The sequence below is a fragment of the Cupressus sempervirens genome, chromosome 6 (genome assembly GCF_028749045.1).
Source record: "Cupressus sempervirens isolate cs-2001-9-10 chromosome 6, ASM2874904v1, whole genome shotgun sequence".
NCBI lineage: Eukaryota > Viridiplantae > Streptophyta > Pinopsida > Cupressales > Cupressaceae > Cupressus > Cupressus sempervirens.
Genome location: NC_143123.1, coordinates 54,844,964 through 54,868,227, shown reverse-complemented (window position 1 = coordinate 54,868,227; position 23,264 = coordinate 54,844,964). Strand labels below are relative to the sequence as shown.

At 33.2% G+C, this 23,264-nt stretch overlaps 1 protein-coding gene across 1 annotated transcript in view; it reads left to right on the top strand.

Annotated features, from left to right (window-relative positions):
* The window catches only part of LOC149551105 (outer envelope pore 24B-like protein), a 48,328-nt gene extending 45,364 nt beyond the window's left edge, over positions 1 to 2,964 (top strand). The window contains exon 3 of the mRNA XM_089786676.1: positions 2,615 to 2,964. Coding sequence (XP_089642802.1) covers positions 2,615 to 2,695 — 81 coding nt within the window. The 3' untranslated portion in view covers positions 2,696 to 2,964. The remainder of the gene's footprint in view (positions 1 to 2,614) is intronic.
* The last annotated feature ends 20,300 nt before the right edge of the window (positions 2,965 to 23,264 follow it).

The window sequence follows — 23,264 nt, the reverse complement described above, 5'->3', positions numbered from 1 at the left end:
GTGATGAATGTCCTGGAGGAGATGCGTTGATTTGATTGAGAGAGGTGCTAACTCAACATAGAGAGAGGTGCTAAATTGACAGCTAGAGGCAGTGGTGGTATCTGATTGCCTTCAAGAAACAAAACCCATATGTGTTTGTTACTTACCCAGGATTAAACTTATTTGTCTAAATAAAGTTAAGTAAAAAAGATGCAAAATCAAATATTATGCTAACATCCCCCTTTAAGCCCCTTTAAATACAACTTAGTGAGAAAAAAGAACGCGTCTAAACAAACAAGATGCCATGATAGGTACCTGTGTACAAAATAGAATCCCTCTAAAGAAAGAAAAAGGTAGTCCTCCAAAACAAGGAAAAGAGAGAGGAAGGACGTGTTGTTGAACACATCAAGGGCTCAATAAAGATGCAAGATTCAAGTGTTGTCACAATGGAGGTCTAGGAAAATGAATTGATTCACCCAATAGTTACAATCCTGATGAAGATAAGACATAATGTTTGTTGAAGAAGGTCCAACTTACATGCATGCTGCTCATAGGTGTATGTATTTCACTGGTATCGTATTTTAGAATATTCCTAGGGAATATTTAGGAAGGTGTATTAAAGGGGTTGAGGAATATTCCAGTCCTTAGGGATATTTTTGGCAATTGGTAGAGGGTGCTAATGGATGAATATTCTGGCTGGAATATGTGGGTGACTGGATGGCACTATATGGTGTATGAGGTATGACCTCAAAATGCATGCATTTGTAACTTGAAAACTAGAGACATTGATGTCTTGGCCTCAAGGTGTCCAAGTTGGATGGAATGAAAGGCTAAAATAATTTTTTCAGTTGATTCAGTTGCAATGGTGAACTTGGACATGCTTTAATAAATTATCACAAAAGGTTGCTGGCAAAAATACATCCCCTTCTTCTGTCTCTCCACCCAACAAATGGAGCCATTTTACATAAAAATCTGGTAAATTTAGAAGATGAATTGACTAAATAGCTAAATTGACTCTAATACCTATAGAATTTTACAATTGTTGCTACTGCTACAAGAGTCGGATTTATATGCTATTGAGAAGGATTATACTTGTGTATTGAAAGAGCTAGTCCTACTACAAAACTAGGATTTTGATGCTTCCAACTTGGTAGACTACTCCATGCTGGTTGTCCAAGGTGCCTGCCACTTGTGGCCAAGAGGGATTATATATTGACTTTTGGGCTTATTGAAGATTGCTTTGGGCCGATCCTATAATGCTCCTTCATTCAAACTCTATTATGACTGGGGTTTTCAAGTGAATAATGAATATTTTGATTTGTATGTGTAAATACTAACCGTAATGAAGCTAATTCACACACACACACCTGATCGAGATTATCAAGTGAAGTATGATTATATTTATTTGTATTAATGTGTAAATACTAACCCTTTTGAAGATAGTTGACATATATGTGCGTGTGTACTCTGTATATATGTGTGTGTCTGGGGCTGTGGCTGCAGGACTTAAAAATGAAGGTTTATTTTGTAAAAAGGCTTTTTTTAAAGGTTTAGGTTACTTCTATCTTACATTTCTTATTTGAAATGCATTTGTGTTTTTAGGGAAACCCCGAAAGTGGACACTACATTATGGCTACCATAGATTATCTTAGCCAATACATTCTCTTTCACTATCTTAGTTGCTTAAGGGTTCATTTGCCTTTTGCTCTTTGTTAAAATTATGTTCTGAGCACTTTCAAGTTGAATTGGCTTGTTTGAAACTAAAAAAAAATCGTTAATATATCTCTAACTGTAATATATTGCCACTATAGATATATTTCCTTTCATAGTCATCAAAGAGTATGTTGTACATTGTGATCCCTACTTTGTACGCCCTTTGATATTTCTACTGTGTTATCCATGAAGGCTGAGTGCCTATCTCACCTTGCATTTACCTGCAAGTTGAATGTCTTTATTGTTAACGAAGGCATCTGTTAAATAGATTATGGCAGAGATTTTTTCAATTGTGAAATCACATTTTTAATTATTAGGTGTTAAATAGATTATGGCAGAGATTTTTTCAATTGTGAAATCACATTTTTAATTATTAGGTGTTCCCATCTCCTGGCTTGAAGGCAAGACTGGAGTTGGTTTCATAGATGTAGATGAGTCCTGCTCAGGACTAGGAAGATTTTCCTTCAAATTAGGTGGATCATGTGCCTTGAAAATGTACTATTGACCTGTGCATCTTAGAGTTCATCTGTAAAACACTTGGTAACTTCTAAAATTGTGGTTTGTGAGGATTTATGTAGGCACTATTCTAAGTTATTGTTTTAGCCAGATTTTTGTTCCTGACTACATTGTAGTGGTTTCATATTTGTTGATTTTTACATATACTTAACCTTTGATTTTGATAGGTTGAACGTCACATCAATATTTTGAATTGTCAACTCAATAAAAGGAATTTAGCTCAATTGTTTTCCTGTTGTATCTTGGCGATTCCTTATCAGATAAGGGGCAGATGAATTATGCTAGTGATTAAATGGCCAATTTATTTGATTTTTCTATATAACTTTTTGTATCTTCTAAATCCAAATTCATTCAACGTTGAATAGAATTTTGATCCTTACAGATGTCTTTGTTTTTGGTGCTTCAGGTTTCAGCATCAGTGAATATTAATGAAACGAATAAATCACCAATGCTAATTGCAGAGAGGACCTGGAATATTGAAATTTGACATATCATATTTACAATCACAGCATCCTGCTGCTGAATTTTTGTGTTTTAGGATACGGTTCACTGTTGCATGTTTTTAAACAATTTTCCTCCCCAACATCCATAATGTGCAGTTGGGATATCATTTCTTGAATAATTCTCATTCTTTCTTGAGATCGATTTGATGACTGGGATAGAACTATGGCTTCCAAATTGGGCCACTCTGATTGATGAATTGAATTATTCGGAAGTTATTGCTTCTTTAATTAAAATACAATGGGAATAGTGGTATATATGTGGCCAAAATGTCATTAACTTACGGCACTAGCGTTCTGCTAATTTAAAAGGATTTCAATAAATTCTTTAATTAAGCATTTTTATGTTTCATATATTTATAGTTAGTTTAGAGTTCATTTCTACCACAATTCAAGATTGAATAAAAATTAATAAATGCAAAAATTTAAGCTCCACTTCACGTAATCATTTTTCATGCATTGCATGGGGTATCATGTTTCAATGAATCTATTTAGTTGTCAAAGAGCTGGTTGAATTTCTTGCTTGTCTTATTTTGATGTTTGTTTAGGAAGTTTAAGCATTTAGGTATGAATGAGGTTACCATAACTAGTTTTCCATACAAAGTTGCAGGCAAAAAAGCATTTGTATCTCTTTATATTCCACCATAAGAAGTGGAACAAAGCTATGTCTGGCATGGGCAACTATTTCCAATATAATAGGACAGTTTAATTTGAGGCAACACAATATAAGCTCGTGGCTTCCCCTTTTTGGTCATTTCAAAAGTTTTCCTCAACGAACAAATTGTAGGATTTACTACAAACATCCTCAGTAGGCAATATTTAATTTTTATGGGTAAAAAAAGTGGGGTTTATTGGGGTTTCTACCTCTAGAAAATGTAAATATTGTACACCACTACACACCCCTTCATTAGGTTTGCCAGAAAAAAAAACTTCAAATAGCAGGGCAAACCAGAAACAGCAAAAAACTGCAATGTCTGTTGATATACAAAACGTGCTGTTGTTTCATGATCTCATAGGCTGTGTCTAGCTTGTTACCCTGAAGATCACAGGGAGATGCACACATTTTTAATGAAGTTTAACAGAAAATACTATCAAATAGAGAAATAAGTCCAAAATTATAATAAGAAATTGTGTCAAAAGCTTAACACATGGAAAAGATGCTAAAACAATTATCTGAATCAATTAGCATTTAGGCCTTAAAGCAGGAATTGTGGAAATGCGATGCTTGTGAAAGTTTATTTTTCAAATTAAAAACTTGGCTTTGAGCCATGCAGGTAGTGAAATCTGAAACAATCACCTAAACAATAACCTGCAGGCCCTAAAGCAGGAATTATAGAAGTAGATTGGATGTGTGTGAAGACACACAGGCTATCAGCCATGCAGGCAGTAAAATCTGGAGCAATTACCTAAAACAATAGCTTATGGGCCTTCAAGGAGGAATTATGGAAATATGATGCCTTTGAAAGACGAGAGATAGCTTTTGCCCAAAAAAACTGGCTTTCAACCTTGCAGGTGGTAAAACTTGAGGGGCTGTTATGTGCTGCATGTGCATATGGAAATGTGATGCATGTGAAAGATAATATTTTTTCACCCTAAAATAATTGGCTTGTCCACTTTGCAAATTGTAAAATCTGATAGAATGTACCGACACCACCTCTTAGCTGTACACCATCCTCGGTCGACATTCCACCTCACAACCTCACACATACGATAATTGCATGTAATGCAAAGACCACAGCCTATGGTGATGTATTTCACTTGTATGACAAAGTCCAAGCTCTATAGTGTTGCCCCTCACCCATTTGGTAAAATGTCTATACTTGACTAATTTCCCCATATTGTGGAATGGTTCAACCATGCAACAAAGTAGGCCCCACATGCTTCCAAGGTACATCTCCCAGAATGACCTCCATTCCTTTTTGCACCACCACCGGTGGGGTGGTTCCGGTGGCCTCTTGTTGCAGTACCACCAAGGGGAAGTCAAGGTAGTTCCCACCTCACTACCTCCAACCTCTTAGATATTGGGGGTTGAAGCCTTCTCTTTCAGAAGAGAAGCTTTGCAGTCTGGTCCAGGAGAGTATGACAACTATTATATAGACTTACTCACTAGTATGCATTCTGGACGATATTCGTATGACAAAAATCCTCCACTCACGTACGTGTACAATCTATAACTCGTCCCATACGATATTCATAGTATAGTTCAACAAGTAGGCCTAAAGTAAGACATACAAATGTGGCAACTGAATGATGGAAGCAATTCATTCGTCAACGCAAACCATTAACACTATTGCTAGAATATATTGTAGATCAACATAGAGAAATGAATACTTGGTATTTGGATAAATCTCAAATGACATTAGATTTGGATCAACAAGTAGAATAGGGTTATGAGTGACTCCCACCAAAATTGCAAATGTCAGAATAGCGTGGATCTTGCACTTCCGAAATGATAGACACTGCCAAATTCCAACCAGAATTGCAAATATATAAGAAACATAAAACTTCACGATGATTACCTACAATGCCAAACAAGACCTCGTAAAGAGCTACAAGAAGTTTCTTGGAGGGTTACAAGCAGGATGACATTAGAAGTTTATTAGTTTCTATTTTATAATTCAATTAATTAATTAAAAGCTCCTTAGAATATTATTATATTTGGGACCATTTAATCAATTAATATGAGTCATTTGAATATTTTATGGACATTATAGTCCTACTAGCCCAAAAATTGCTAGCCCTCAAACATTTGCAAACTCAATTACTTTAAAATATGTTTGCTCTCTCATGTGGCATCTTCAACAAGCAAATCCTTCCAACAAACTAGGTACTCCTTGATGGTGCATGACCTTAACTTCCTCTTTCTAACATTGATGATCTCTGTAGGTTCCAACACAAGTTTTCCCTCTTCATCAATTGGCAAGACTTCCTTAGAAATTGTGGCACATTGACCTATTGCCTTCTTGAGGCATGAAACAGGAAAGACGTGAATTTGGTTTTCCTCTGGAAGCTCGAGCTTGTAGGAAACTTGTCCTACTCTCCTTACCACTTTGTATGGTCCATAGAAGTGAGGCTTCAACATCAAACTTCTACTCTCCTTACCACTCTGTATGGTCCATAGAAGCAAGGCTTCAACTTCTTGAGACCACTTCTCTTCCAGAAAGGCTGTCTGTACGACTATAGTTGGAGGTAGACCATATCTCCTACTTCAAAATTCTGCTCAATCTTGTGCTTACAATCTTTGGCTGATTCTGAGCTAATTGTAGGGTATCCTTGAGAGACCAAAGGATATCTAAACCCTCTTGCAACCACTCCTTGGCCTTCAGTGCACGATTGTTGCCTAATGCTAGATCCACAAGTGATGAAGCCTCATAACCATTAAGTGCCTCAAATGGTGACATACCTATCAACATGTGGTAGGTAGTGTTGTAGTAGTGCCCTCCTAAATGAAGCCAACAGATCCACACTTTCTATTGCGCTGTGACATAGTTCAGTGCACTATTGTCGCCTAATGCTAGATCCACACGTGACGAAGCCTCATAACCATAAAGTGCCTCAAATTGTGACATGCCTATCAACATGTGGTATGCAGTGTTGTAGTGCTCTCCTTGGTGAAGCCAACAAGTCCACACTTTCTACTGTGTTGTAGCGTAGTTCCTTAAGTAAGTCTTCAATCATTTGTTCACAATCTCTATTTGAATATCCATTTGCAGGTGGTAGCTCATACTTGGTGACAACTCTATGCTTGCTAAGTGAAAAAGTTGTATTCAGGAAGTGTTGAGGAAACGACTTTCCCTGTTGCTGACAACGTTCCACAAAAGGCCATGCAAGCATAACACCTCTTGGAAAAATAACTCAGTCACCCAAGCTACCTGGAATCTCACAGGGATGGCAAATAAATGGGCATATTTGGTCAAACGATCTGTTGCAACATAGGTACAATCCTTCCCTTGCACCAGGAGAAGTCCAATGTGAAGTCCATGGAGATGCTTTCCCATTTTTGATGATGAAGTAACCTTGTAGGCAAGTTATGCTTGGGTTTATTCTGTTTGCAAGTTGAACATTCCCTCATGTATTGTGATACATCATCTTTGAGGCACTTTGAAGCAAACCTCTCTCGAATTTGCCTATAGGTCTTGAGGTACAGTGGGCTCTTGCCAAGGGTAAATCATGACATTCCCTCAAAATCTTTTTCTTTATCTCCGAATTAGGTACTAAATAGATTCTATCCTTGTAGTAGATGATATTGTTAGCCACCTTGTACCTGTCATCCTATACTCAACCATACATCAACTGACACACAAGCGTGTTTTTAAAGTAAACCAACAAATGGGCTTTCCAATTTGCCAAAATTTGTGACAATGAACATATGACAAGTCTCCTTGATAGTGCATTAACCACCACATTACTCTTTCCCTCCACATACTCAATGTCAAAATCATATGCCTGTATTCTTCTTATGCATTTTTATTGCTCCTCATTCAAGTCCTACTCTAGGAAATATCTCGGTCTATTGTGGTCTATCCTCAACTAATTTTGCTACAATGAGGTATTGTCAAAACTTGGACGATGGATGCATGATGTCGAGCATTTCCTTATGATAAATCAAGTACAATCATTCAACTTTCGAGAGTTTCCAACTCAAATGCGATGAATTGACGGTCTTGCATTAACACCACTTCAATACATTCTCTTGACGCATCACACTCCATGGTGAAGGGTCAATTGAAGTTTGATAGTGCTAGTATTGATCACGTATTCATGACTTAAATCTATCGAAGGCTTGTTGTGCTTGCTTATTGCAATGGAAATTCTCCTTCATTAGTTTGTTGGTTGGCTTTGAAATGTAAAAACCCTTTCACAAATGTTTAGTAGTACCTGTACAAACTGAAAAATCCAGACAACTCCGTGAGTAGCCTGGGCGATCGATAATTCTTTGGATTGTTTCCCGATGCACCTAAACCCCTTGGGTGTTGATGACACGACCCAAGTATTTAGTCATTCCAAATTCACATTGGACCTTTTTGCAAACAATGAATGTGATTCCATGATTCCTAATACCTTGTCCCAATGTTTCAAATGTTCCTCTCATGTCTTGTTGTAAACAAGTATATCATCAAAGAACACCAACAAAAGCTTACACAACTATTTGCTGAAGATGTAGTTTGTGTAGGATTGGAAGGTGGTTGGAGCACAAGTCAAACCAAATAACATGACCAAAAACTTATAATGTCCATAGTGGTAACAAATTGCTATCATCTTGGCATCTTATTTCCTAATGTGGATCTAGTGGTACCCATAGCAAAGATCATTCTGGAGAAGTAAACTACTTTGTGTAGTTATACAATAACTTGTCAATCTTGGGAATGGGGCATCTATTCTTGATGGTCTTCTTGTTTAATGTTCAAAGTCAACACACGACTTTTGAAACTAGGTTTAGTCCATCCTTTGTCAAGGAGTTCTTGGATTATTTTCTCTCTCTTCTTTGAACTTCTAGGGGTGGGGATAGGGCATGGTGGTAACATGCTTGGCTCCTTTCTCTAACTTGACGGTGTTCTCAAAACCTCTATATGGGGGTATACCAGGTGAACTATATCCATGAAGACCAAATTGTGCTTATTGAACACTGCTTGAAGCTCCTCATCATGGTAGTAAGCTAATTGCCCATTCAAAGATTTTTTTGAGACCAAGTAATGTGCCACCCAGACAATGTCATCATGTCTAAAGATTTCTTCCATAAATTTTGCCAAAATTGCCCTTGGGCTTCCATTTGACATTGCTCTTACTACCACCTCCTTGCCATCCACTTTGAACGAGAACTCCATTCTCTTGAAACTCTGTGTGTACAAGTCGAGGATCTTGATCCATTGAATGCCAATAGGACATCCGTATCATCTATGTCTTCCACAAAGAAATCATCTATCACTATGAAATTCCCTATGGTGATGCTAAGTTGCAAAACCAAATTAGGGTGTGTCAATAGATTTGCTCTCACCACCTTGATTTCAAACCCTTCATGTTCCTCCGTACACTAAGCTCACCTGGTGATGAGTGACAAGTTGATGAAGTTGAGAGTGGCCCTATTGTCTAACATGATTATGACACACCATCCTTGGAGCGTACCACAAACTCAAGACACTGTACCTTCGAGTGCTTGCTTGTGCTGTAATGGTGCCTCTCTTCCACTTCTTTGAGTACTCCATTGATTCTTTGGGTTTAACTTTTTAATGTCCATAGGTGTAGGAATGATCACCTCTTCACGTAGATCTTCTACTTCTTCCTCAATTAGAAGTTTGACCATTTTCCTTTTCTTCACCATACTTGGTTCAAGACGAAGCTTTCTTCTTACTTGATAGTCTTGCCCACTCTTTTCCTATTGCCCCTTTTTTTTTTTGATTTTCCTTAATCATTTAATCTTTCTTCTTTGGTGAAACTATCTTTTTTCCTATCCTATATATAATTCTAGTTGACTGGTTATGTCAACATCTGTGGTTTCATTGGTTGGTGTCTTCTCTTGTTGTGCTACTAGTTCCTCTACTCGTTGAGGAATATCCTGTACCACACTGTCAATTATCTCTTCAATTGTAAAGATATCATCCACTCAAACAAGTGTTGAGTGCCCTTGTGACTTGTCATTAGATTTTAGAATCTTTCTCCATACTTCTACTGTCTCATGATGTAATGATTGATTGTCTTCTACTAGAATTCTAGTTGCTCTTTTCTTTACTCTAAATTTCTTCTTACGATCTTCACATAATTTCCTGACATCTTCTAAACTTAGGTCTAGTTGAGCTTCCATTAAAGCTTTCTCAATTATGTTCTTGTCCATTTGTAATGTGGATGCCCATCTTGCATCAATAAGCTGTTGCAACTCATCAAGAATAGTGAATGTAGCTCTACCGGTGTTCTCTTGATTTTGTGCAAATGTAGAACAATTGCTTCTTCAATTTTTTTTTCTCATCTTCTTCATTTGCCAAATTGTATCTTCTCTTTACGCTGCTAAGACCCTTGATTCTATTATAACTTTGACAAAATCATCAGTTGTGGGTGATTTAATCTGCACTCTTTTCTTCAATTGTGAAACCTATTGATCCAACTTAGTGCTTTCTACCTCTTCTTCAACCTCTTGTTTTTCTTGTCATGCTTCTTTTTCCTAGTAACTTCCTTTATTTCTTGACTCTGCTTCTTTTTTGATTCAACCTTTTCTTCCTTAGTGGCTGATCAAGTAGCCTTCCTCTTTACGCATTGATAAGGGGAGGGGATGTTTGCATATGTATCCTCTATCACCATCTTTGATGTACCAGATGTTCCTATTCCTTCACTGGGTGTATACTAGGCTTGCCCGATAAACCTTTTGGTTGAGCCCAGTGTCTTCATCTCCTTGACTATTCCTACAAGAATTTCTTCAAATTTGCCAAACCTTTTCTCACCTTTGTCAATAGGTTTGGACAATAGCATGTCAACATGAAGATTGACCTCTTCTTCATCAACCTCATAGCCCATAGGTGGAAGCCAATGGGTTACAGGTTCAACTGCTTGTAGGATACAAGAATTTGTGTCTACTAGAAAAAACATATCATTCTTATGCTTTTCTATGGCACCAACAAGAATTTTTACATTAGTATGCATGTTAGTCTGAAAATTTCTAAAGTATTCATTCATGACATTACTAAAAATTTAACCTTGCTCCTTTATAAGTTCACTTATATGTGTAGTTACTAGTGTATTCTTTGAACATTCAACCTTTCATTTTCCTTGAAAACAACTTTGAATGTAAAACAAAATACATACTGGTAAAGCTCCATACTTCACCGATTACTTGTTGCCCTTCTTTATTATTTTCATATTCTCTAGAAGTTGCCTCCTTACCATTTCTCATAGGTTGTAAACCACATTGTTCTTCACAATTTTGTAAGTGACATGTACTGCACATGTTGGTACATTGTTGGTTTTGTTAGATTGATACACTTTAAATCCAATTATGCTTGAAACAAATGTACTTAAATGTCTATAATGTTCTCAATGGTTATGACTCATCTATCATATCTCGATTTGGTTAGATTTGGAACCAATGTGTTGGGATCTTTCTTACTATGCACTCTTTTCCTTGAGAAAAAAATTAATGTAACTGTGAATAATCATTTTTGACAACTTGTGTGGTTTGTGCAACCACATGTAATGGTCACACACTCGACTTAGTACAATCCTTATCCAGTTTGGATGAAACTCAGTGAGAATGTCAACAATGTAGGGTAAACCTTTCACTTGTAGATGCTTGTGCTCATCTTTCAATACACTATTCAAGCACTTATTCTCGTAATCATTTTTAATAGTTTGTGTGTCTAATTCCTCAATCTTGCAATGGATATATGCTTGAATATCTTCCAGTTGTAAAACACCTGATGATATTGTTGTTATTGTTTGAAAACAAATAACACTGATGGATTGTGGAAATCTAATAGCTCTAACCTGATGATATTGCAGATAATGCTCCAACCATGTCTACTTCAATTTTTTTGTCCACTTAAGGCATGTACATTGGCCTAGATTCCTCCTTATTGTTAATCAAAACAATCACCTCAACATACTTTTCCATTCTTTCTTAGATTAAAATAATGTTCAACAATCAACAATTGAAACTAGCATCTCGTGAATGACTAGTTAGGGCTCATGATAATTTTAATTACAATTTCCTTTCTCACATCTCAATATCTCTCTTGATCAATTGTTTGATAATGCTTAATTTTCCTCGAGTAAATAGATGAAATTAAAAGTGTCAAATGAATCACTTTACTACTATTTAGCATTGAAAGATAGAGGTCTCCATTTCTAACAGTTCAAACAATACCTTTACTAATTTCAAGAACAGACTCTTGTCATTGGTTAACACATACCTATCCATTACTTGATTCTTCAATGGATATGACCAGTTAGAATTGAATGTGACGAAGAGCTTTCTTGATTACTTAACATATGTCTTGCGAGACTTTTCATTTTTTTTTAGACATAACTTTGCATTGTATCTCCTTTCTGTTCACTTCTCTTCTTCTACAACACCAATCTATTTATTACAAATCCTATATGTTTACTTGTAATCTCTTTGCCTCTTAATCATGATCGTTTATTTGATCTTTTTGTTTCCCTCTTTGTCTTCTCAAACATTTCACAAAACTTAATGATTAGATTTGACTAGGTTGACCTTCATCCCTATTTTATCTATCCACTGCTTGGACTGGTCAAAACATATAACCTATCCCAAGGTAACCTTGTATCTTTCCTTAACCTTCACCTTGCGTATTCACACTATCCATTGTACCTCTTCCTTGATTGGTTGGCAAATTGTCCACACTCTATCATGTATTCACTGATCATCACTTAGTGATCACTGATCATGATAGGTGTCCTTTCCTTGCCTATTAACCTGTGTTATTACCAATGAACTAGTTGGTTGGCCAACTTAATTCTCATTGATGAATGTATGATTGCCATTAATGACAACCATAAGATAATCACATACCTTTCCAACTGGGATATGGTTAGGTAATGCCAATTGTCTCTTTTATTTTTCCAATGCCAATTATCTCAACACCAATACATATAGCGTGCTTATGTTGATGATGTCTGTATGGCAAAAAACCTCCGCTCCTGAATGTGTACTATCTCCAACACTTCCCGAATGATATTCACAATATAATTCAAAGATCATAGTAATGCATAGAAACTTGGTAGCTGTATGATGGAAGTAACTCAATCTTCATGCAAACCATTAGCACTATTGCCTGGAATCTATTGTAGATCAACACATAGGAATCAATAGTTGTTACTTGTATATATCTCAAATTATATCATATTTGGACCAACAAGTAGAATGCGGTGAGGAGTGCCTTCCACTGAAATCACAAATGCCAAAATAGGGAGGATCTTCCACCTCCAAAATGACATACAATTCTAAATTATAGCTAGAATCACAAATACATAAGAAACATAAAACTTCATGATGATTATTTATAATAGAAAACATGACCTTATAAAGGGCTTCAAAAAGTTTCTTGACGGGTTACAAATAAGTTGACATTAGAAATTTATTACTTTTTATTTTATAATAAAATTAATTAGTTACATGGTGCATAGGATATTATTAGATTTGAGACTACTTAATCAATTATTTTAATTTGGTCATTTATATATTTCAGGGACATTACCTACAATGCCATTATTTGAATCTACATGCATGCTATGTGTCTATATACATGTATACATAAAACAATATGAATGCATAATACATGCATGGAAAGAGATTGCATGCTTGCATGCATGAAATGCGAATGGGTGCATACAAAAATCATGCATGCATGAAAGAAATAACGCACACAAAAAAAAATTTGTGCATGTGAACAAACATATATACACTAGAAAGAAATGCATTTTTCCAAAAAGCGTGCATGAGCAAGTAAGCATCTACATTGTGTCCTTACTATTAACTAGCAATTGCACCTTAGGGTGCAATGGGTACGCCGAAAAAGAGGCAACATCTAAACTAATAACGTGAGTTGGCCAAAAGTCTCAATGGAGCGTTAAAAGGTACACAAATAATTAAAAAATAGTACAGTTAAATGATGTAGTCTCTTATCATAATAATAATTGTCAACTTGAACCCTAATTCCAATCAGTTTTGTAACCCTTATCCAAATATTAAATCATAATTCTAGGCATGATCATCCAAATTAAAAACCCAATCAAACTCTTACCATGACCTAATTGTAGAGTTTTCTTGTAACCCTAGCCCTAGCCCTGAGCATCAAAACCTAGTTAGAACTTTACAATCATATTTATAACTATCCTAAGATAATTGTAAGGGTGATGTAAACCTCAACCCTTATCATGAATGGTAATCAAAATCCTAATTTTAACCATGATACTAACCTTCATAACTATTTAATGTTATTTATTATTTAATAAATATACCTACTATCTAATAATACATAATAAATTTGCATAGTTCATAAAAGTATAATTTTAAAAAAATCATTAAAATTAAAATTAATAATATAATATTATGTACATTAAAATCATTTAAAAATATGATTATACTTGAATAATTCAATAAATTGAAAAAATCATAAATTCGTGTAATTTATATTAATTTTAATTATTCTATAATAATGTGTTGTGAAGTTTGAATATTATAAATAATGAATATGGTAGCTTACTTAAGTCTCATACATTAAAAAAATATAGAATATTTATTATGTACATATTATAATATACTATATATATTATGTTATATAGTGTTAAAATTGAAAAGAAATGATACCATAAGATAATCAATTATTTATTAATATTTTAAAAATAAAAATAATTACTAATTAATAAATCACGGTTGAAATTTTTTACTTAATTTAATTTAATAAACTTCAATAAATTCTAATTTCAATTTAAATTTATTAAAAAAATTATATTTAAATGTAATTATTAGTGCCTATCCTTATTAAACTAATTGTCAAATCAATTTTCAAGACATCAAAACAAAATTTGTTTCTATATAATTAATCTTATCTTAATTATAATTTGTATGAAATTGATTTTCACAATTAATTATATAGAAATAGATTTTGTTTAATATTTTTTGAGAAATAATTTGGCAATCAATTTATAAGAATTAAAATTAAGATAAGAAATAATTCTTTATAATCAAGATCAATATTACAAGTATAAAAATATTTATAATTTGTTTATTATATCTTTTCATCTAATCTAATATTTATCTATGTATAAACAAATAGATTTAAATGTTTAAATTCTATTTTAATATATTTATATATGAAGAATAATATTCATTTTCTACATTCTTTTATACAAATTGAAACATATATTTATTGGAATTGAGCGATTGTGCAGTATGAAAAATAGTTCTAGAACTCATTCATATTTATGCTATAGTTAATAATGAAAAAAAGTTTTAAAACTTATTCATATTTATGTTATAGATAATAATTAATAATAACACTCACTTGGAAAATAGAACAATTCAATTTATTTGAGGGAAAGTGAACGGAGGAGGCATTGGACGGATGCATTCATAAAGGATTTGACAACGCAAACTGTAAAACAGACACACAATGACCACCTTATCAAAGATGTCGCATATGAAGGGAAAAGTGGAACCAAAATAGGTCGTGACAAACAGACTCCACCAAAATAATAAAGAACTAATCTACAGACAAGATCATTTCAATGGCCTTGCAAGGCGTTTTATAGACTTTCAACCATTGATCAACAATCTTAAGTTGTTTTCCTCAGTATAGTATGCCTTCGGTATAAATATTGTTTCCTATAGGAAAAATTTTAAGAAATAATTTTCTAGAAGATGTTGAAGAGATGTATTATTGGTGGGGGTGGTTATGTCCCCAATAGTTTTGAGAAAATGTAGTGCTTGCCCCTAGTTTACATTTTGTTATTATTGCCGAACTCTTTTAGGCCAATTTATGCTTGTTGATTAGTAGTGCTATCTTTGAGATTATCAGATATTGTTTTACATTCAGTTGATTTTATGATGAGATTACTTGGTACTCTATACCTCATGTATGCATGATGATTATTACAGTATTTTCAGTTATTCATGATGATTAGTTAGATGGATTATCATATGTGTTTTATTATGGATACTTACCCCATACTGCATGCGTATGGTGTGTGTGTATGTTTTCTTTATGTAAGGTGTTTTTGATGTGGTTAAGGAAGGGATTCGTAGTCACCTGGTAGTTGGGATCTACACGATGCACCACTTCCTGCCATTGCCTGTTTAGTTTAGAATATTGTGTTTGTACATGCATGCATTTTATGCAGGTTGCAGGTACCGGGTATCGACTTCCCTAAATTGCTAGGATGAGCATACCCTAACGCATTATCTCAATGGTAAGAGAGGGGAGATAAATTCTTAAGTCCAAATCCTAAACCTTTAAGCCATTTGTCTTAGAAAATTAGGACAAGTATATGAGTTGAATACCTTCTGAATGCGTCGAATGATGTTAATTCGTGATTATAACCCTTTAGTCTGATTTTGTATGTGTCTTTCTTTATTGGGTTTTCGTATTTTATTTTATGAGTCTTTGGTGAAATTTTCTATTAATTAAGTCTAATTAAAAGATTAAATTAATGGTTTAATTTAATGGAAAATTATTATGATATTTTAATATTTAATTATATTTAATTTGAAAATTAATTAAATAAAAAGAACTAAATTTAAAGATGAAATTTATAATAATAATTTTAGAACGTGATAATATTAATTTAATTTAATAATAATATATTTAGAGTTCATTTTTAAATAAATGATAAATTATATTATTATTTAAGTTAATAAATATTTTATCAATTAAGTTTCAAAAATAAATTAAAAAGGGAAAAGATATTAATTTATTAAAAGTTGTTAAATTGCATAAAGTATGCATGAGATTAAAATATAACAAATTAATTAGAAGTGAAAAAAGAAATTAATTTATTAAAAGTTTTAAGATTGCATGGTGCATGCGTGAGATTAAATTTAATAAATTAATTAAAAAAGAAGTCAAGTGAAAATTAAATAAAATAATTTAATAATTCAATTAACGTGCATGGAAAATATAAAGAAAAGATAAAGAAAAGTTAATAGGGAGTTGAAGTTTGGTGAGTAGGGAGTTCTCTTGAGTGAACACACAATTAGTGCCCCGATTTTAGGAGAGAACTCCTTATCACCAATTGAGGGTTCATTTTCGAAGGACCGCGAATTTTGGAAGGAGAATTTTGGGAAAATTTTCAGAGAGAAGTTCTTGGATAGAAGCGAATTCTCTCACAATCTTCTGGAGGTTTGCATATTAGCATTAGGCTTAGGCAGGGTCTTGTGTTTTGATCACTAAATGAATTATGTAATTTGATATTTCTGTCTAATTTGTGATTGTAGAAATTTGTTTCTCAAATTTCGTTGTATGAATCCTTCAACTATTCATTCTGAATCTTTATTATTCAATTCCATCTATATTTAGGGATTGAAAGACCAATTAGAAAACCTCGCTAAATATATTATAGAGAATTATATTTTATTTTGAATAAGGTTGAATAGGAAATCAAACAAATATGAGAATTTATTGGATGTTGGAATTGGGTTTTGGGTTTGCTAAGAAAGCAAATTTTATTGTCTAGAATTTTAATTGATTGATCTGGATTTCCACACCAAATCTGTATTAGAAAATTTATAAAAAATATGTTTTATAAAAAAAAAGGGGAGAATTTGTTTTATATAAATCTTATATGTATAAAATTTTATAAAGTGAAATCAATTGAAATTATTATTTTAAAAAGGGGGTCTTTGATTATTTTGTTTAAATAAAATAAATTATTAATATTTTAAATAAAAATTTAAAAGTGTTATATATTAAAAAGAAATTTGTTTTAAAAAGAATTAAAAAAATATAATTAAAAAAAATACCAAAAAAATAATATAATAATAATTTTTGGGTGGGTAGGGGCCACCCCCCCACCCCACTTTTCACCTTCCACAACACTAGTGTTGCCGGTGGCAGCAGCCCAGCCTATGGCCGCATGACCTTAATAAAGCCGACAAGCTTTTAAAATATATGTAGTGTTATATTTTTTTTTTCTGAAATTTGTTTTAATTAATAAATAATAGTATTATGTTTAATTTATATTAAGTTTAAATTATATTTAAATTAAATATTATTTAATAAGTTTATTTGCAAATTTATTTATTATGTATTAATTTAATTAATATGGATAATTCAAATAGTTATTAACTAATGTAATATAGTTAAATAAATTATTAATTAATTAAATTAAATTTGATTAAATTAAGTTTTATTAATAATGAAAGTTATTAAATGAAGTTGTAGATAATTAATGATATTGATTTTAATTAAATTATAATTATTTTATAACTTAAATAAATCAATGTTACCCTTTGGGATATTTTGGGATAATTGATCTAAAATATAACGGGGTAATTTTATATTTTATTCAAATATTAAGATGGGTTAAATGGTGAATTGTATCTAATTGGAACATATATTAAATAGGAAACCGAAACCTTACATTTAACCCAACCACGTGTTTTCAAAACATAGCAAAACATGAAACTTACATCTTGTTTTCTGTATGTTGCCTATTTTTTCGAGTTTTGGGGTTTGTCCTAGTGTTAACCAATCTTAGGATGTTACTTGAGGCTTGGGAGTTCTGTGAGTGTGTTTGTATGCTGACTCGATTTGATTATTTTTACTTAACCATGGTAATGTGTCTGGTATGCTCTATGATGTGTGTTGATCTATTGATTCCTATTGCTTTCCAGTGTTCTTATGTGATGCTGAGGTGAATGTAAGACCTTCTTGACTTAACCATTTTTGAGTCCTCGATTAGTTATATTTGGATTGCTTTCTAGTCGCTTTTATAGGACTGAGGTGTTTGTTTGCTGTGTTCTTGGTAATGTCATGTTGTGACATTTTTGACTTAACCATTATGAGTCTTCGATCAATATTATTTTTGGATGCTTTCTAGTTGCTCATAGAGGATTGATGTGTTATTATGATTATCTTTTGATGCTTTTCAGTCACTTGTACATGACTGAGGTGATTTTATATGATTATTGATTTGTGCTTTTATGAGCCTCGGGTAGGTTATCAACTTGTAGTGTCGGGAAGTGGCTTGCAATGGGGGCCAGGGCCCTAAGTAGTTTGTAGGGTAACGCATTGTAAGTTGTTTAATAAGTGAAAACACTACTCTAAATGGGAATAAAATGAACCTAATAAGATTCTTTTAATGTTCTCGCCCATGCCTCAAGTGCTAGTACAAACTAGGATGAGAGTAGAGAGAATGCTTGGTTGTGACCTTGCATCCGTAGTATGCCTTGTCAGTACGAGAGGATACTAGCGGCCGCATAGGGATCACTAGGGGGCCGAGGTCTTGAGAAATTCCCAGGGTAACTCTAGCGTGATTCATGCGATGAAACTTGCCCACTTACATAGTAGGTTTCCTACGTGTCTTGTGTGCCTTTTGGTATAGATGTTGATCTATTTTGGAACCTTTGAGTTAGAATGCTTTTAGGGATTCCCAAACTTAGAGAGTACTTTTGATATGTGGTTTGATATCCTATTTGGAACTTGAGACTATATCCTCAGCATGGTGGGAGTGGGCCATTTAGGTCCCACACAGTCAGGTGGTAGTACTTTTTCACTCTTACCATTGAGATCCATCCGTAGTCACCATGGCTGGAGCATTCCTTGTCTGCATTTCCTTCCATTCTATCTATGTATCATTATGATGGATGGTTATATTTTATGATGGATGTTTATATATTTTATGATGGAGGAACATATCATGTATGGTGGATGGTTTCATTTATTTTATTGTACTTTGTATCATGGATCTGAGGAGGATGATGTATTTCTTTTTCTACATATGTATATTCTTTTAGCCTTTCATACCCTATGTCATGTATAGTGGATGATTGAGCATTTTGAATTTCATTCGCCAAGAGGCATTCATAATAGATGTATATTATTTAAATAGACATTGGACTTCTTAATTATTCTTTCATATGGATGTGGTAGTTGTTAGAGTTAGTATTAGTTAAATTTAAATGTGACTCAACATCTTGGGATCCTTAAGGAATGTAACCTGTTATGTATGCTTATGGATGATTGTATGTTATTGCTTCCACTACTATGTGTTTGATGTGTATGCTATTCTTCTTGTTTTTAATTTTTTTTTTGGCAAACTTAGTAAAAATTTAGGTTAATTCTTTTGGATCTCTTGGCGGGGCATTACAGAAAACAATTTTATTGATCAATCTTGGAATTCATGGTGCCTATTGACACACAAAATTTTCCATGAAAGGAAAGATGAACCCAAATCGATATTTTAGAATCAATATACAACTCCACTATCCTACATTTTTATTTTAAACAAATTTCAATATTTTGATACAAGCACATACTACTAAGCCATTAAATTGGAAACAAGTCTCTATTTTTTTGGTGGCATAATGATGTGTACATTAACACTCCAAGAATATGAAAGCAAAATAGAAGAAAGATTGACAAAAAGATAAGAAACACTAATATAGGTGGGAAATCCCTTTCATATTTAAAACCCCACATTCCACAGTGTTGAATGAATGCATTAATTAGCAACAAATTGTTACACTACACTTGCAGGTTCATAGTGTTGGCAAAATTAAGAGCCCATGAAGCTATAAACTTCAAGGGATCGAAACAAGAAACCATCAACCACAAGAAAACAACAAAGAACGTGAGATTGAATGAAAGATCTTGCAATGCAATGATATGAATTACTCTTTGTTTTATTGAGAAGCTCATATAAGAGTAATGGTTGAGTATGCAAAGTACTTACCACCTAAGAGATTACAAACACTATCAATGTGGGGTAAAGTTTGGAGAGAGTATGTATAGCTATCTTGCTATAATTAAATGCACATGAAAAATATTAAATGAAATCTAAAGATAACCATCATTAAATGATTGTAACATGTGTTATTAAGCTATCTCAATTAACTTTAATTATAGTAATTATACTTAACTTAGGGAGAAAAACTATTATGCAAATGATGTAAGCCTAATATAAAAATCCAATATATGGTTCTTAGCACTAGGCCATGTTTAGCCATGGACAACTAATCAGGCAACTAATTTGTTAGTAATGGAGAAAAGGAGAATATCTCCTAGCATATAACTTCTCTTTAAAAAAAAGATACATTGAAAGTGAAGTGACACAGGAAGTTCTCACATCAAAATCCCCAAGAACTACATCCATCATAAAATTCAATTGATAACCTTCTATAGGATAGAAGCATAGAGACTATATAACCTTCCATATTAAATAATCTCCTACAAGAATGGTAAGTATTTGAAGACAAAACAAGATCCAATGCTGACAAACAACTTGTTATCGTTTAAGAAGAAATAAAACTATGTAGAAATGCAAGTATGCTTCTTATTCTAGATATGCAATGAAAGATGGAAGCATGAAAAGTGAAGATGTCTTCTCTAAAAACTGCTTAGGTGCATCGGTTCGTGAATGATGTTGATGCTGCAATCCATGTAGGTACATGCCCAAACAAAGACAAAAGCAACAAACTAGAACTATGTAGAAAGTGATATGGAGCCATATCCACTGACGAATACATTATAATAGTTCCCTAGGCAACTATCTTTGAAGAAGAACTAAAAACCTTTGTTAAAGTGTCAAAAACCTCCAAAGGAAAACAATCAAATGATATCTTTGTTGAAGAATGAAGAGATAAAATAAGATCATCTAGAAGGGTTGAGTATCAACATCTCCACATAAATTCCAAATATGAGTCCAAAGAGCATGATGAGGACACTCAAAATTAACAGTAGACTCCAAGATCTCTTCATTAACATGCATAATATCAATTCCTAAGACTTGAACCCATTGCATTCTGGAGCAATTTTTTGACCAAGTGTGTGAGGAAGAGGAACATGAATTTACAAATACGACAATATGTAAAGTCCACTAAGATCGGTAATGATGCAATTCCTCCATTTCATGTAATTCCTCCTCTCCAATATGTATCAAACAAGGATGAATTGATATTCCTTTGTATACTATCATATTCTTCAAAAATGCAGACATGATAAGTAAACTAGACAAACTTGATCATATGAGAATGGCTGGTAGGTGGAGTGTGCAAAAGTGGATAATAACAATTGTCTTGTGTCATAAGTCGCTAGTAGCTAATCTCTCTATTTGTAACATCGATACAAATTCTCCACCGAAGAATTCACTAGATGGTTTAAACATCACACATTAAGACTTGATTCCTAACTTATTTTTTTACAAGTTTGACACTAACAAGCTCGAAGTAAATGCTTCTTTTTCAACTCAACTTGTCAACAAATGATGCCTTATTATAAAATAGCCTTTGATACCAATATTTATTGATAGTTGTTGCCACTCCAACCAGCCTTGAGAACATGAGGAGTAAAAATTGGGCTTCGATTATAAAGTTGGCAATCAAAAACAATTATTAATATCAACCTCCTTTATATGAAAGTGACCACTCTATAGATGATTGTGCCAACTTTAATAAAACAATCATGAACCAATGATAAATACAATGCCAAGATAGTGGCGCTGGCTAAACTCCAGACAAAATGCACCAAAGACAAAAAGAAAAGAAAAGAGTCAAACATGATTCTTTTTAGATTCATGAAAACACAGCGAAATTTTCTCAAAAAATTTGTTGTTTTCGATCACAAAATATACAGATCATGAAGATCAAATGTTGAAATTTCAAAAAATTTTTATTGTATTTTCATTTTCTTGAAATTTAGTCAATGAGACAATTTGTAGGGAGGATAACCGCTCCCAATATAATAACACTGATGCTGGCAACTTCTCAAACATTGATATATCACTGCCAATGATGAATAAGCTACCTTTATTTAATATTATTAATATCTCATCAAATAAAACTTTTCTCTGTGATATTGATCACACCACCTCATATATCGACTCCTTGGCTTACATCGTAGGTGGCAAAAGAAGCTTTTGTGAAACTGATCAAGGTGACGTTGCAACTGTATATATTTCAGCCAATGTATTTCATAACTGGTGTATAATGCTTTGTAATCGTTGTCAAAGACTATGATAATGCATGTAATGTCGTTGCGAAGAATTGACAGGAAAGTAACTGAGGAATAGACAAAATTTGATAATGAAATGTATATCGCTGTTATAAGTAGGTATGATTGTCTCTGCAAACTGGCTAAGAAAAATTGAGTAATATTTCCACCCTAGTTACTATATGATAAAGGCGATTGTCTAAAATCTCAAGAATTTTCAATGCTGAAATGATGTGGAATCTGCAAACAATGTTGTGAGAAGATTTAATGTTGGATCTCTTGTCAAGTGTTCAATTTTCTGATCGGGAAGGTAATTTGCTTGAACTGCGCTCTCATACCATGTTAGAAAAAATTGGATTTTATAAAGTTGCAAACTTTAAGGGATCAAATTAGGACATCAATTGCAAGAAAGCAATGAAAAACAACAAGATTGAAGGCAAAAACTTGCAATGTAATGATATGAATTGATAGAAATATTCGTATAAGAAAGCAATGCAAAACAAAAAGATTAAAGGTAAAAACTTGCAATTGCATTGTAATAATATGAAATGATTGAAATGCTCCTATACGAGCGTTGTGTGCTTATGTAAAGTACTTACCAGCTACGAAGTTATGAGATAAAGTTTGGAAAGAGTAGGAATAACTACCTTGTTACAAATGTTAAATCAAGATGTAAAATATTAAATAACATCAAGTATAACTATTATTAAATCATTTTAGAATGCACTATTAAGCTATCTTCACTAAATTATATGAAAGAACACAACATACACTTGTCCATCATTTTCAAATCTCCATTCCACATCTCCAAACTTGGGTACATTTCATTGTTATTGTTAATAATGGGTATTACATATGTTCTTATGCACCTTACAATCGTTGTAGAATCTGTAATATATACAAT